Source organism: Sus scrofa, chromosome 6 (assembly GCF_054392235.1).
Source record: "Sus scrofa isolate SSC_HxYL_T2T_F1_AM1 chromosome 6, Sscrofa_HxYL_maternal_Yorkshire_Landrace_v2.0, whole genome shotgun sequence".
Classification (NCBI taxonomy): Eukaryota; Metazoa; Chordata; class Mammalia; order Artiodactyla; family Suidae; genus Sus; species Sus scrofa.
Window position 1 is genome coordinate 86596704 of NC_139388.1, and position 15145 is coordinate 86611848.

General features: G+C 48.9%; 1 protein-coding gene across 8 annotated transcripts in view; it reads left to right on the forward strand.

Moving 5' to 3' along the window:
- NIPAL3 (NIPA like domain containing 3) overlaps positions 1 to 15145 on the forward strand; it is a 54743-nt gene that overhangs the window by 32973 nt on the left and 6625 nt on the right. For 2 of the 8 annotated variants that reach the window (XM_005665096.4, XM_021095541.2), the window contains exons 7-12: positions 1201 to 1297; positions 3469 to 3604; positions 5523 to 5611; positions 8680 to 8743; positions 11800 to 11894; positions 13358 to 13389. In XM_005665096.4, the coding sequence (XP_005665153.1) occupies positions 1201 to 1297; positions 3469 to 3604; positions 5523 to 5611; positions 8680 to 8743; positions 11800 to 11894; positions 13358 to 13374 (498 nt within the window). In that variant the 3' untranslated portion in view covers positions 13375 to 13389. Of the gene's footprint in view, positions 1 to 1200; positions 2317 to 2593; positions 3605 to 5522; positions 5612 to 8679; positions 8744 to 11374; positions 11446 to 11799; positions 11895 to 13357; positions 13390 to 15145 lie in introns of those variants that run through there. The other 6 variants (XM_003127700.7, XM_005665094.4, XM_021095542.2 and 3 more) reach the window with 4 other exon arrangements.

Sequence of the window (15145 nt, forward strand, 5' to 3'; positions counted from 1 at the left end):
GGCCGGAAGAAACAGGAAAATGAAAACAGCTGTGTTTGGTGGTCTCTAATTATGAGGAATTTAAAAAAATTTTTTTCTTTTTTAAAATGCCCATTAGTGCCAGTGCCTTGGTTTTTATGATACATAAACTTTGGTAGGAGGTTAGGCAAATGGAGCTGAGCCAGTGTCGAATTTTTCTGCTTTAGTTTTGCTGTGTGCTGGGGCTGGCTTCCTTCCTTGGGAAAATATTGCCAAGTGCCCGGACCCTTCAGGAATAGAAAGGACAAGTTGTCGATGCCAGGGGCAGGGAGCTTCTCAAACTGCCATTGTCTAGTAGTAAGAGTCTACCGCTTGAGCACTTTCGAAACACCAGGCACTGGGCCCCCTGTCTGCAGGCAGTGCAGCTTAGTGGGAAAGCACCTGGGGCCTGGAGGCTGACTGTCCAGGTTCAGATCCTGGCTCTGCCATCAGTGAGCTTGGGACTGTGATAGTACCTACGTTGTAAGAATTTTACTTCGTGCTGATTTAATGAGTTAAGATAAAATGCTTCTGTTAGAGCTTGGCAGATTTATGAGTTCATTAAGTGGAAGCTGTGGTTATGGCCTGGTAAGTTAAGAACTATTATCCCTATTTCACAGTGCGGGGTAACTGAGGTTTAGCAAATGTTAAGTGACTTGCCCAAGGTCACGCAGTTGTTTAGAAGGAGATCCAAGTTCAGAACGGGGCCTCCCTGCTTCCACATGTCGTCGTCTTTCAACCCCACCACGCTGCACACAGCAGGGGCTTAGTTAGGGGACAGGTGGTACATGCGCATATATACCCAACCAAAGATCTCTTCTCCTTGGCCAACAAGCATCTCCTTCCTTGACCAACTCCCACTTTTAATGGGGGTTACCCCTGGAGCAGTGAAGTGGGAAGAAACCAGCTCAGCCTGAGGCATCTTGAGCATCTAAGACAGGGCAGACACGAGGCCAGCACTTCACCCTCAGAGCCCTGCCCCGAGGCGACCGCCTGCTCGGTGTCCTCCAGGGATTAAAGATTCAGCCTTTCCTCCTTTTCTCCAGGGAGATCTGTCAGTGGTATGGGAGATGCTGGGTGTTTCAGTTCCCTTTCATCTCTGAGGGTCTGTGGCTGATGAAAACGGCAGCGAGAACTCAGCCCCCAGGCTCTCCTGGTCTTGCCCATGGCCCCGCCGACCTCCCCGCTTGCTGTTCTCTGTAGCTCGTGGGGATCGTCCTCTTCTGCTCGCTGCTGTACTTCTACAAGGAGAGGAACGCCAACAACGTCGTCGTGATCCTCCTCTTGGTGGCGCTACTCGGTAAGTGAGGGTCCGGGTGACTGGAGTTCTGCCACCGCGGAGTCACACCAGAAGGAAGTGTGGGCTGTGTTTACCGAGCTGTGGCCTCTGGACCCGGGAGCTGCCCAGGCTGGCTCAGGCTGCAGGAGCTGGGTCTCTGCTGATGGGACACAGCTCTGGTTGGTTCTGCAGTGCTGCTAGTGGCATCCTGCATTCTTGCTCCAGTGCCGGGTCTCCTAAGTGCCAGGAACAGTGCTGCAAACTGGCTAGAGCAGCAAACCAGACACCCCTGCCCGCAGCGTGCCGCTATTCTAAAGGGCAAAAGTGACAGATGGCATGAGTTTGGGCAGTGACAATTACCGTGAAGAGGAAGAAAGCAGAGTGGGGGTGTGGGGGTTAGAGATTGTTTCAGAGAAGTCAGGGATGGAGTGGGTTCCAACAACTGAGGCCCTAAGGGTCCATGGAAGACCTAACGGAGGGGAGGACTCAATTCTGGATTCAAGGGCAGGAGTTGATTTGACTTTGCTCTTTCTCCTTTTAGAGGCATGGGTGCAGGGGGGCGGGGGAGGCTCTCGTCCCGCATAGAGTTTGAGTTACTAAATGGAACTGTGCAAAGTACCTATTTTCTCTGGAGAGGAAAGAGTGGGTATAGCCCTGCCGCTGCCTCCTGGGAACTTGCCCTGTGTCAGCCTCGCTGTCCTCTAAAACTGGGCCTAAGAAAACACCCAGATCTCAAGGGGAAGAGGGGATTAAACACAGGGTGCCCAATGTGGGTTATTTCCCTCTGCCCTTCCCACCGCAGGTTCCCACTCCAGCAACAGGCCATAAACTACACAAATGTGTCCTCCCAGGACAAGGTTCCCCCTTTTTTTTTTCTTTTTACAGCCGCACCTGTGGCATATGGAAGTTCCCAGGCTAGGGGTCCAGTCGGAGTTACAGCTGCTGGCCTACAGCACAGCCACAGCAACACCAGATCTGAGCCATGTCTGCAACCTATGTCCCACTTGTGGCAATGCCAGTTCCTTAACCCACTGAGCAAGGCCAGGGATTGAAGCCACATCCTCTTGGACACAATGTTAGGTTCTTAACCCACTGTGCCACAATGAGAACTCCCAAGAAATGTTTTTTAAAACTATGAATGTCAAACATTTTATTTTTTATTTTTATATTTTAAAAAAATTATATATATATATATCTGTATATATAAGTATATATATACAGATATATATTTTGTCTTTTTAGGGCCACACATGTGGCACATGGAAGGTCCCAGGCTAGGGATCGAATCGGAGCTACAGCTCCCCACTGACACCACAGCCACAGCAACTCCAGATCCAAGCCGAGTCTGCAACCTACACCATAGCTCACAGCGACACTGGATCCTTAACCCACTGAGCAAGGCCAGGGATCAAACCCATGTCCTCTGGATACTAGTTGGGTGTATTACTGTTGAGCCACAATGGGAATTCCGAGTCAATCATTTTACTTTTTTTTTTTTTTTTTTTTTTGCCTTTTCTTGAGTCACTCCCGCGACATATGGAGGGTCCCAGGCTAGGGGTCGAATCGGAGCTGTAGGCTCCGGCCCACGCCAGAGCCACAGCAATGTGGGATTCAAGCCACGTCTGCAACCTACACCACAGCTCACGGCAACGCCAGATCCTTAACCCACTGAGCAAGGCCAGGGATCAAACCCACATCCTCATGGATTCTAGTTGAGTTTGTTAACTGCTGAGCCATGACAGGAACTCCAAAAAATAAAATAATTTTTGAAAAAATAAAAATTCCTAAGGTCTTTGCAAGCCACCTTTTTCCTGTGATTGCTGTGAAAATGATACTCAAAAGAAGTCCATCGGTATCGATACAGTCAAAGATCGTTTGGCCCTCGCCTTGTGTTCCAGATGCAGTGCTGCCACTCAGGGGTTCAGAGGGAACTCACTGCCCTTTCTCAGTGGAGTTTAGAAGGGGCACTTGGAAGTAGCTGTCTGGGTTTTGCCTTCCTCTCTGCTTTGACAAGAGAGGCACAGAAGATCCGATGCCGACCGCATCTGCTCACTGTGCGAATCCTGGCTTGGCTCTGCCCGCGTTCCCTCCACCTTTGTCGCTGAGCCCTTTGGGGTTATAAACTGCTTTCAGAGGAGGCTGCCCTGTTCCACGTGTCCAAGGCTCCCACACGTCCTTGTACCCTTCCTCAGGCTCGATGACCGTGGTGACGGTGAAGGCCGTGGCTGGGATGCTCATCCTGTCCATACAGGGGAACCTGCAGCTCGACTACCCCATCTTCTACGTGATGTTCGTGTGCATGGTGGCCACCGCCATCTATCAAGCCGCGTGAGTTGTGGATTCTTTTCCCGCAGGGCATCTCCACGAGGGTCTCTCCCATATTCTGAGCCTGATTCCACTTGTGTCTGAAGCTGTAGGGAGAGCAGAACATTCAAACATAGCCTGTGGCCAGGGTTTGCCCTCCCTGAGGGGGCTTGCTAATTTGCCGAGTTATCACGCGCAGGGGCTCCGTGCCACTTGAAAAGCCGGAGTGGGTGTATTTCTCCCTCTGCCTCAGAATGTGAGAACCACCCTGTCAGAGGCAGCCTCACCCCCACCTGCTCCAAGGCAGGCGTCCGTTTCAGGGACCTCAGAGGAAGCTGTGCCGTCCCCATGAAGCAGCCACTCGTCTGCCAGATGGAAGGCAGAAAGTTGTCCTTTCTTGTCCTCAAGAAATCTTTCCAAGTGGAAGAGAAGGTGGGGAGTTCCCTTGTGGTGCAGTGGGTTAGAGATTCAGCATTGTCACTGCTGTGGCTCAGGTTTGGTCCCTGGCCCAGGAACTCCCACATGCCACAGGCAAGCATGGCCCCCCCCAAAAAGCAGGTAGACCTGGTTCACATCTGAGACCTGGTGCCCACCAGGGGGCCTGGATAGCATGTGACAATCGTGCATGGGGGCGGGAGGGTGGACAGGGCAAGTTTCAGTGTGGTGTTTGGGGCTGGTTCACCCAGGGTGGTCAGGCCCTGGACTCCAGCCCCCAAGGCTCCCTGTCCACCAGCAGCGCCTGCAGGGATCATAGGGGGTCTGCTGCTCCCCAGTGTAAGCTCGACTCTCACTGCCGTCACATGAACTTGAGTTCATTTGATCCCCACAACAATGAATCATCCTCATTTTGCATGTAAGGGACTGTGGCAGAGTGAGGTTAAGAAGCCAGGAAGTGGTGAAGCTGAGATTGGAAGGCAGGCGTCTGGCTTGCACCCCATCCCACGCCTCTCAGCCTCGGCTCTATGCCTCCCGCTCAGCGTCAAGACACAGATTCCTCGTCCGCAGATGAGAATAACAACAGAATCCCATCAGGCCCTTAGTACAATCCCTAGGATAACGTCCAGCAAAGCACAGCTTCTTTTATAATTGTTACTATTATGATGTCCATTGTTAACTATTCTTGGTTGTTCTGCAGTGCCCCTGCCCAGGGCTGTGCCCTCCAGGGGTTACGCAGATGATCAGGTGCCCCACCCGCCCTGGGAGCTTCTTACTCACAGGGTCAGCACACTCTCACTGAGGCCTCTGTGTGCCAGGCCTGTGCAGGGCCTTCTGCATACAGAGCGATAGTCACTGAAGTCAAGGTGCCCACGGCCCTGGTGCAGGGACAGCCAGTAAACAGACGGACAATCACAGTTGGGAGGAAAGTGTGTTACGGTATAAGCAGCTAGACAACAATAACCAAAATGCTGTGCAGAGAATGGGCAAAGAATATATTCTGAAATGATGGGGTGTGTATCCTAGATGGAGAGATTAGAAATGATTCTAATTTTCTCTTTTTCCTGTATGTATTGCAGTGAGTATTGAATTAAGACTTGTTCAAAAAAAATAGTTAAAATAATTACAACACGAAGCACAATGTGCTCTGTGCTATGAGAGTTTCTTGGCGTGTTTAAGGAGCCAGGAATGGCTTTTTAGTGGGTTGAGGATGCAGGGGACACAGAGGTACAGTGAAGGGCATTTCAGGTGGTCAGAGGTGTGAGGCCAGGAAGGCATGGCCCATGTAGGGCAGGAGGATGGGCCACAGGCCACGTCTAGGAGAAGAAAGGGAGCAAAGCATGGACCCCAGCTGGGGAGACACACAAGGCTAGCATCTTTATAAGCCCAGGGGATGTTCCTTCATGCTGCATCTTCATATTTCAAACCAAGCCTGCGGTCATCAGCTTTCACCTCGGCCTTGTAACACCCCCAACAGCCCACTAACCAGAGTGCTTCTGTGTTGAAGGTTTTTAGGTCAGGCCTCGCAGATGTATGACTCCTCTCTGATTGCCAGCGTGGGCTACATTCTGTCCACGACTGTGGCCATCACAGCAGGTAAGGGTGCAGCTGCTAGATTTCTGTCTTCTTCCTCGACAGCAGGGACCTTATGCTGGTGCGGAGGGAGGGGGTGCCGCCTCTGTCAGAAGGCCAGTGCTACTGACTTGTTCTGTCCGTCACAGCTGTAGATGGTTTCATGGGGAAAGTGCAGGATTTAGAGCCAGAGAGACCTGGGTTTGCACCCCAGCACAGACAGGAGCTGTGTGGCTCTGGGAAAATCACTTCACCTCTCTGAGCTTCCGTTCCATATTCATAAAATGGGAATAACAACACCTCCAAGAACTGAAATATGTACAGTCCAAATGCCCCCTACTTGGTACTGCTTGTGGGAGGTTTCTTTAACAAGTTTTGTGGGGGTTTTTGTCTTTTCTAGGGCTGCACTCGCGACATGTGGAGGTTCCCAGGCTAGGGGTCTAATCAGACCTGTAGCTGCCAGCCTACGCCACAGCCACAGCAACACTAGATCCGAGCCACATCTGCGACCTACACCACAGCTCACAGCAACGCTGGATCCTCAACCCACTGAGCGAGGCCAGGGATTGAACCCGAAACCTCACAGTTCCTAGTCAGATTTGTTTCTGCTGCTCCAGGTTGGGAACTCCTTTAACAAGTTTTACCATCACTGGGCTAGCTCCACAGCCTCCACTGGCCAAGTAACCACACATTTTATCTGTATCATTTATTTTATTTATTCATTTATTTTGTCTTTTTGCTTTTTAGGGCCACACCTGTGGTATATGGACGTTTCCAAGCTAGGAGTTGAATCAGAGCTACAGCTGCTGGCCTATACCACAGCCACAGCAACTCTGGATCCAAGCCGAGTCCATGACCTACTCCACAGCTGACAGCAACACCGGATTCTTAACCCACTAAGCAAGGCCAGGGATCATACCTGTATCCCCACGGTTACTAGTTGGAATCGTTTCCACTGAGCCACTGTGGGAACTCCCTATTTTATTCTATTTTTTTGCTTATTATTTTTTTTGTAGGGCTGCACCTGCATATGGTCCCAGGCTAGGGCTAGAATCAGAGCTGCAGCTGCCAGCCTACACCACAACCACAGCAACACCTGATCCAAGCCACTTCTGCAACCTACGTCACAGCTCACGGCAACACCAGATCCTTAACTCACTGAGTGAGGCCAGGGAGCCATCCCACGTCCTCATGGATACTAGTCGGGTTCTTAACCTGCTGAGCCACGGTGGGAACTCCTTGTGTGTATAATTTTTAGAGATCGTGAGAATATGCATAATAGGTGCTCAGTAAGCCAACATCATCCTTACCACATCCCCCTTTTCTTCTGCTTCACCCCTATATATTTTTTTTTCTTTCTGAGGTAGCTGAAGCTACAAGCATATCCGTTTATTTGTTTGTTTTTAAGTGGCAATGGTGACTCACATTTTCAGAGTGAAAAACCAGTAAGAACTAATGTGCCTCCCTTTGTGGAAGGCCTGGCCATTAAGCCATATGCTTTGCACTGCACTTAGGACAAGTGGTGCCCAAACCCTGCTCACAGAGGTTGGAACAAGAGGGCACTCGGCCTGCCAGTGTCTGTGCTGTAAGCGGTACCAGGGGATCATGTGGAGCTTGACACAGAGCACCCAGAAAGCTAACCTCATCCACAGTCAACAACTTTGGTCCAGACAAGGTGGAGGGGAAGAGCAAACCCTGTGGTTGAGTCAGAAGTCAGCCAGGGAATCAGGGACCTGGGGATACACACAGCAGGAAGCCCGTAGGGGCAAAGTGAGTCCAGACAGACACTGGCTGCATGGTAAGGGCAGCAGGCCCGTGGCACTCTCACTCCATAGGGCTTGACAACTGCTGGCTGTGTGAAGTTAGAAAGCTTAAACACCAAGCCTGTTTTCCATCTTAAGAAAGATGGAGGAGTTCCCATCGTGGCGCAGTGGTTAACGAATCCGACTAGGAACCATGAGGTTGCGCGTTCGATCCCTGGCCTTGCTCAGTGGGTTAAGGATCTGGCGTTGCTGTGAGCTGTGGTGTGGGTCGCAGACATGGCTCGGATCCTGCATTGCTGTGGCTCTGGCGTAGGCTGGTGGCTACAGCTCCGATTAGACCCCTAGCCTTGGAACCTCCATATGCCACGGGAGCAGCTCAAGAAAAGGCAAAAAGACAAAACAAAACAAAACAAGATGGAGAGAGGAGTATGTAAAAACTGGTGAAATAAGGTCTATAGTTTTGTTCATAGAGCCTCTTTATGGGGAACTCTGGATAAAGGAGACATGGGAACTGCATGCTATTTTTGTGAGTCTGTTATTATCTCAAAATGAAAAGTTAAGGAAAAAAAGAAATAAGAAGGGCTGAAGTTCCCATTGTGGCTCAGTGGATTAAGAACCAGACTAGTATCCATGAGGATGCAGATTCCATCCCTGGCCCCGCTCAGTGGGTTAGGGGTCCGGTGTTGCTGAAAGCTGTGACGTAGATCCTAGACTCGGCTCTCATCTGGTCTTGCTGTGGCTCTGGTGTAGGCCGGCAGCTATAGTTCTTTTTTTTTTTTTTTTTTTTTGTCTTTTCTAGGGCCACACCTGCGGCATATGGAGATTCCCAGGCTAGGGGTCCCATCGGGACTATAGCTGCTGGCCTACGCCAGAGCCACAGCAACGCGGGATCCGAGCCGCATCTGCGACCTACACCACAGCTCACAGCAACTCCAGATCCTTAACCCATTGAGCAAGGCCAGGGACTGAACCCCACAACCTCATGTTTCCTAGTCAGATTTGTTAGCCACTGCGCCACGACCGGAACTCCCGGCAGCTATAGTTCTGATTTGACCTCTAACCTGGGAACCTCCATGTGCTTCAGGTGTGGCCGTAAAAAGAAAAGAAAAAAGAAAAAAGCGGGGCCTAGGAGGAGGAGAAAGAAAAGACAACTTATTCTCCCAAAGGGCTTTTCTTCCATTCTTCTAATATCCTACTAGGTGCAGTCAGGGTATTTTTGAATGACTTTGGTCTCCTGCAAGGATGAGAGCTTCTCCAAATCCTAGACAGGCTGGCCAGGAGGGGATGCAGAAACAGCTCACCCGTGTTTTCTGTCATTTGCTGCTGCAGGTGCCATCTTCTACCTGGACTTCCTCGGGGAGGACGTGCTGCACGTCTGCATGTTTGCACTGGGGTGAGTCCTTCCTGTTCCCCGGCCCTGAGTTCCAGGCAGGCTGCCCCTCCCCGCACCCTCCCCCCACGCTGCCACCGGCTTCAGCCTCTCAGGCAGAATCCTTTAGAGCCAGAGGAGCAGCTGGCATTGGGAGATTTGTCCCCAGAGGTGAGCATTTCACTCCCCAAGAGCTTTACTTTCCCTTCCTTCTCTTTTGGGCTTTAATCTCCTTGTCATTTCAAAAACATCCCATTTGATCCACAAAAATGCTCTCAATCCCACCTCAGATCAAAGAAATGCATATCGAAGCTACTAGAGAGGCCATCATTTTGCAAAAACTAACAGGCTGGGAGTTCCCGTCGTGGTGCAGTGGTTAACGAATCCAACTAGGAACCATGAGGTTGAGGGTTCAATCCCTGGCCTTGCTCAGTGGGTTAAGGATCTGGTGTTGCCGTGAGCTGTGGTGTAGGTTGCAGACATGGCTTGGATCTGACGTTGCTATGGCTGTGTCGAAGGCCAGTGGCTACAGCTCCGATTGGACCCCTAGCCTGGGAACCTCCATATGCTGCGGGAGCAGGCCTAGAAAAGGCAAAAAGACAAAAAAAAGAAAAAAGAAAAAAAAAGAAACTAATAGGCTGGGTCGTGGCCCATGTCCACAAGAGGCTAAGGAGACAAGCTGTCTGCTGCCGTGTGAGATGTTCCTTCGTGTGGGAGCACAGTTTGGCAATATCAGGAAAACTTTTAGATGAGCATCCTTCTTTGTTTTTGTTTTTAGTCTTTTTTAGGGCTGCACACACGGCATGTGGAAGTTCCCGGGCTAGGGGTCGAATCTGGGCTACAGCTGCGGATCTACACCACAGCCACAGCAATGCAGGATCCGAGCAGCATCTGTGACCTACACCACAGCTCACGGCAATGCCAGATCCTTAACCCACTGAGCGGGGCCGGGGATCAAACCCTCATCCTCATAGGTACTAGTCAGGTTCGTTATGCTGAGCCACAGCTCCTAAATGAGCATGTTTCTTGATGCAGTTTTCCATTTCTAATCATTTGTCTTAGAAAAGTAAATGATAGACATAAAGACATATGTATGAGGGTGTTAATTATTTTTTAAATTAACTGTATAAGCAAATAATTGGAAGTAACCTAAATGCCCATCAGTAAAATGCAGGTAAAATAAATTATACTATCACCATACAATTAAGTACCGTACTGCCATTTTGAAACATTGAGGCTGGTCTATAGGTACTGACATAGAACCGTGGATAGGATACATTTAATGAAAAAATTTACATTTTTAAAATGTACAGTGTGCCTGTGATCCAGCAATTTCACATCTAGATATAGACCCAAAAGAAATGAGTTACATATATTAACAAAATGTCCTGTACGTGCATATTTATAGTAGCTTTACTCATAATATGCCCAAGTTGGGTACATCCTAAATATCTATCAATAAGAGAGTGGGAAGAAAATCGTGATATATTCAAACAGTGGGTTCAACACAACAATTGAAAACAATGAACTTTAAAACAGAAGCTGTCGGGAGTTCCTGTCATGGCGCAGTGGTTAACAAATCCAACTAGGAACCATGAGGTTGCGGGTTCGATCCCTGGCCTTGCTCAGTGGGTTAAGGATCCAGCATTGCCGTGAGCTGTGGTGTAGGTTGAAGACGTGGCTCAGATCCTGCATTGCTGTGGCTCTGGTGTAGGCCAGTGGTTACAGCTCCGATTAGACCCCTAGCCAGGGAACCTCCATATGCCATGGGAGCAGCCCTAGAAAAGGCAAAAAGACAAAATAAATAAATAAATAAACCACAACAACAAAAAAAACAATGAACTACTCCAAGTTCCCTGGTGGCTCTGCAGGTTAAGGATCCAGTGTTGTCACTGCTGTGGTATGGGTTCATTCCCCGGCCCAGGAACTTTCACATGCCATAGGCATGGCCAAAATAATAATAATAATTATGACTTACTAATACATACAATGAAGTGGCTAAATTTTAAGAACATTTATCAGGTGAAAGAAACTAGGCAGAGAAACACACTATATAGTTTAACTTACAAGAAGTTCAAGAACAGGCAAATCAAATCTGTGGAAGTCAGCACAGTGGTTTCCTCCAGGGAAGGGTTATGGCATGAACTGGGGAAGGGACACAGGAAACTTTCTGGGGTGGAAGGGATGGAAGTGACTTCCCTAGTGACCTGGGTGGTGATCACACGAGTGTGCACACAGGTAAGATTGATTCATCGAGCTCCACATTTAGGGACTGTGCATTTTATTGCATGTAAATCATACCTCCATTTTCAAAAAGTGTGTTTTTTTACCTAAGCTCTGGAGAAAAGAAAAAAACAAAAAAAGATTCTGGAAGAATATACATCTATGGGGGGGATGGGGCAGGGCTTGGGGGAGTACAGGGATTTTCCACTTTTCAGTTTCTCTGCTCCTGCATTGATTGAATTTAGGCCATAAAGAACTTTTTTTTTTTTTTCAGGGTCACACCCCCAGCATATGGGTGTTCCTAGGCTAGGGGTTGAATTAGAGCTCTAGCCGCCAGCCTACACCATAGCCACAGCAATGCCAGATCCGAGCTGTGTCTGCAACCTACACCATAACTCATAGCAACACTGGATCCTTAACCCACTGAGTGAGGCCAGGGATTGAACTTGCGTCTTCATGGATGCTACTCAGATTTGTTTCCGCTGAGCCACAATGGGAACTCCAAGAGCTTTTGTAATTAAACAAAACAAAGCAAAACAAAACCCACAAAAACACACATTTTGAAAGGCAAGGTTCTGAAAGGCAGGGTAAGTGGCAGGGAACACGCTGCAGGTTTGGGCCAGGAGAGCCTGACTTGTTCTGATTGAGGCTTGTGTGGGCTGCGGGGGCTGTTGCTATTCACCTCACATCTGCTCCCTGCTGACCCCAGGCCTGGTCACCTCTCAGGCCCGCTCTGTGGTCAGCTCCCCGCAGCAGCCTGTGACCTTCTTTTCCCTTTTTTCTCATTACCTGGACTTGAAAGTACCCCTCCCGACCTCACTCTGACTTTCTCTTCCTCCCTTTCCTGTGTTGGTCAGGTGCCTCATCGCGTTCTTGGGCGTCTTCCTAATCACACGTAACAGGAAGAAGGCCATTCCCTTTGAGCCCTATATTTCCATGGATGCCATGCCAGGTAACGTTCAGATCCCACGTCTCCAGCCAGCCAGTCCATCCGTGTAAAGTGACCGCTACTTCCTGTTTAAAAAGACACAGCCAGCCTCCGGGTTTGGTACAGGGAAAATGTGCTGTGTCATTATGGTGTGACTGTCTCTTTCTCTCTCTCTCTTTTTTTTTTTTTTTTTTTTTGGTTGTTGTTGTTGTTGTTGTTTTTCTTTGTTTTAGTGATGGGGTTGGGGTTTTTATTTGTTTAATCTCAGTTTGCAAAAGAGGAGGCGGTGGCTGGGGCACCTCGATTGGCTTTGAGCGCACCTTGCCAGTTCTCGAGTCTCTCTGGGGATCTTTCAAAGACAATCCTGATTCCTACTGGATAGAATTATAATGTGCAGTGCCAGGCTTCATGCCTACCGAAGGGAAAATCCATTCGTCTCCATGGAAGGGAGATCAGAGATGGGAAGGAAAACAGGAGGCGTGAAATTCAGATACTATAACCTCACTCCTTTGGTGTCACAAGGGAGTGGATTGTTCTGTGAGGCCTAATTTCCCAGGGAGCTGAAGGTTCACACTGGGAAGCACAAGTTCAAATGGCAGAAGCATAGACGTGCAAACCGGCTGAGGGCTGCACGAAAGGGAGTGGTGGGCTTGTGGGGCTAGAGAGTGCCCGTCCAGCCTCAAGGGACTCAGACGAGAAAGCTCTGACCTTGGACCAGCCCCATCTAGGCTTGCTGACCTAAATCCTACAGGATGCCAGCGATCACTAGCTTTAACTCAAACTTAGTTTTTATCTTTTTTTTTTTTTTTTAATGCTTTTTTTTAGGGCCACACTTATGGCATATGGAAGTTCTCAGGCTAGGGGTTGTATTGGAGCTACAGTAGCCGGCCTACACCACAGCCAGAGCAATGCCGGATCCCTGACCCACTGAGCGAGGCCAGGGACTGAACCCTCATCTTCATGGATACTGGTCAGATTTGTTTCCGCTGCACCACAAAGGGAGCTCCCTAATTTTTAGTTTAAATGTATAAAATGGAACTCTCTCCAAAACGTAATCTCCCACCCTTCGTTAAGACAGTTTCGTGAACAAGATACATTTGCAAGTGATGACGCAGAGCCCTGCCTAATAAAGTACTCGAGAGGGAGGTATGTCCTCAGGGCTGACCGAGGTGCCCTACTTCTAACGGCCCCAGAGTTTATGTGTCTACTTTGTCTATTATTTCCTCATCTCTTGCTACAAAGCAGTTGTGTGTCATTCTTGGTGTTACCAGCCTGCCTGCATATCGCAGCTCCCTGTCCATCTTCTCACTTGACCCAAGTTGTTGGAATTGTGTATAAAATAAAAATAAACTCTGAGTTGGGGCCTGAAGGTTCCCCCTAGGAGTTAAGTGCATGAGCTTTAATGCATGGACTTTTGAAACATCTAATCTGGCTGCTCAGATGCCTTTTTTGCTTACTTCCTTGTTTCTCGGCTGTGTTCCGGATAGATGAGGGCGCTGGATAGCTGAATTCCAGATAGGTGAGGTGTCAACTCTGTGTGTGTGCAAGTATGTGTATGTACATGTGTGTGTTTACAAACTATGTACGTGTATGTATCTGTATAAGTATTTGCATCTGCATATATATAGACGTATCTTCTGGTAGAAGATAGAAGGTAACCGAAGGTAATCTTAGTTATCCACGTTCTGTGATCTGTCTGTGGATGTGGCTTTGGCTTCCTCTTTGTGCCTTGTGACTGCTGGGACCTCGGATGTTGGAGAAAGGAGACCCTGCCCGCTTGCCATGGCATGTCAGGACTTCTGAGTAGGCATGGGTTCTGTACTCTAAAGCGGAGCATGGGCTTGGGGTTCAGATGACCTGGATTCAAATCCCAGCTCCACCACCTACCTGCTGAGTGACCTTGGGCGTGTGCCTGGACCTCCCAAGGCCTCTGACCCTCACTTGTAAGTTGGGATTCCCCGGGTAGTGGGATAAGATGTTAAAAGCCCCTGGCACTGTGTCTAGGACCTGGTAGATGCCTGGTTGAATTTGGCTTCACTTCCCTTTTGCTTTAAAAAAAAAAAAGGCTTTGAAAATCTCAATCACTGGCTTGATCTGATGCCAGGCAGAACAGGAAGAGGATATTTAAACAGAATCACTTTTCCAGCTGTTTGGTTTCCCTAGTCAGCATCAGGACTTGCCTTGCTTTTGATCTACCCAGATTGGTATCTTCACAACTGACCAGTAGCCACAGTTCAAAAGGCATTCAAATTCCAAAAATTCACACATCACAGTTGGGAGAGGCTTGAAATGAACCTAGCACCTGAAAGACTTCTAAAAAATGAGAAGGATTGAAAAAACAGTAGTAATAGGGAGTTCCATTCATGGCTCAGCAGTTAACGAACCTGACTAGGATCCATGAGGATACAGGTTCGATCCCTGGCCTCAATCAGTGGGTTAAGGATCTGGCGTTGCTGTGACCTAGGGTGTAGGTCACAGACGTGGCTTGGATCCCAAGTTGCTGTGGCTGTGGTGTAGGCCGACAGCTGCAGCTCCAATTCCACCCCTAGCCTGGGAACTTCCATATGCTGAAGGTATGGCCCTAAAACTCACAACAAATTAAAATTTTTTAAAAATTATAGTAATAAAAAGGGTTTTTTTTAAGAAAATGAGAAAGAGAAAAGCAGCCCCTGACAGCTGGGAGCTGGCCTGGCTCTCACAGCTGAGCCTTGGCATTCCTGGCTGAACATAGACCATTTCACGGAACATGAACATCAGACAAGGTCACCCTGGGACTGTGATGGATCAAGACAGACAGGACCACTCTGTCATCGTGTCCAGACACAGACAGAACATGAACATTGTCCACACCACAGGGAGACCAACCCTCCCCCTCACACACGTGACTGCTGCCTCTTTACTAACCACAGCTTTCGTCCCCAACTCGTCTTTCCCTCTAGGTAACAATCATTAAGATCCCCAATTATATTGGAGTTTCCGACATGGCGCAGCAGAAACGAATCGGACTAGGAACCGTGAGGTTGCGGGTTCAATCCCTGGCTTCACTTAGTGGGTTCAGAATCCAGCGTTGCCATGAGCTGTGGTGTAGGTCGCAGAAGAGGCTTGGATCTGGTGTCGCTGTGGCTCTGGCGTAGGCCAGCAGTAACAGCTCCGATTAGACCCCTAGCCTGGGAACCTCCATATGCAGCGAGTGAGGCCCTAAAAAAAGGACAGAAAGACAAAAAAAAAAAAAAAAAAAAGATCTCCAATTATATAGTATTATCCGCACTTCCTGA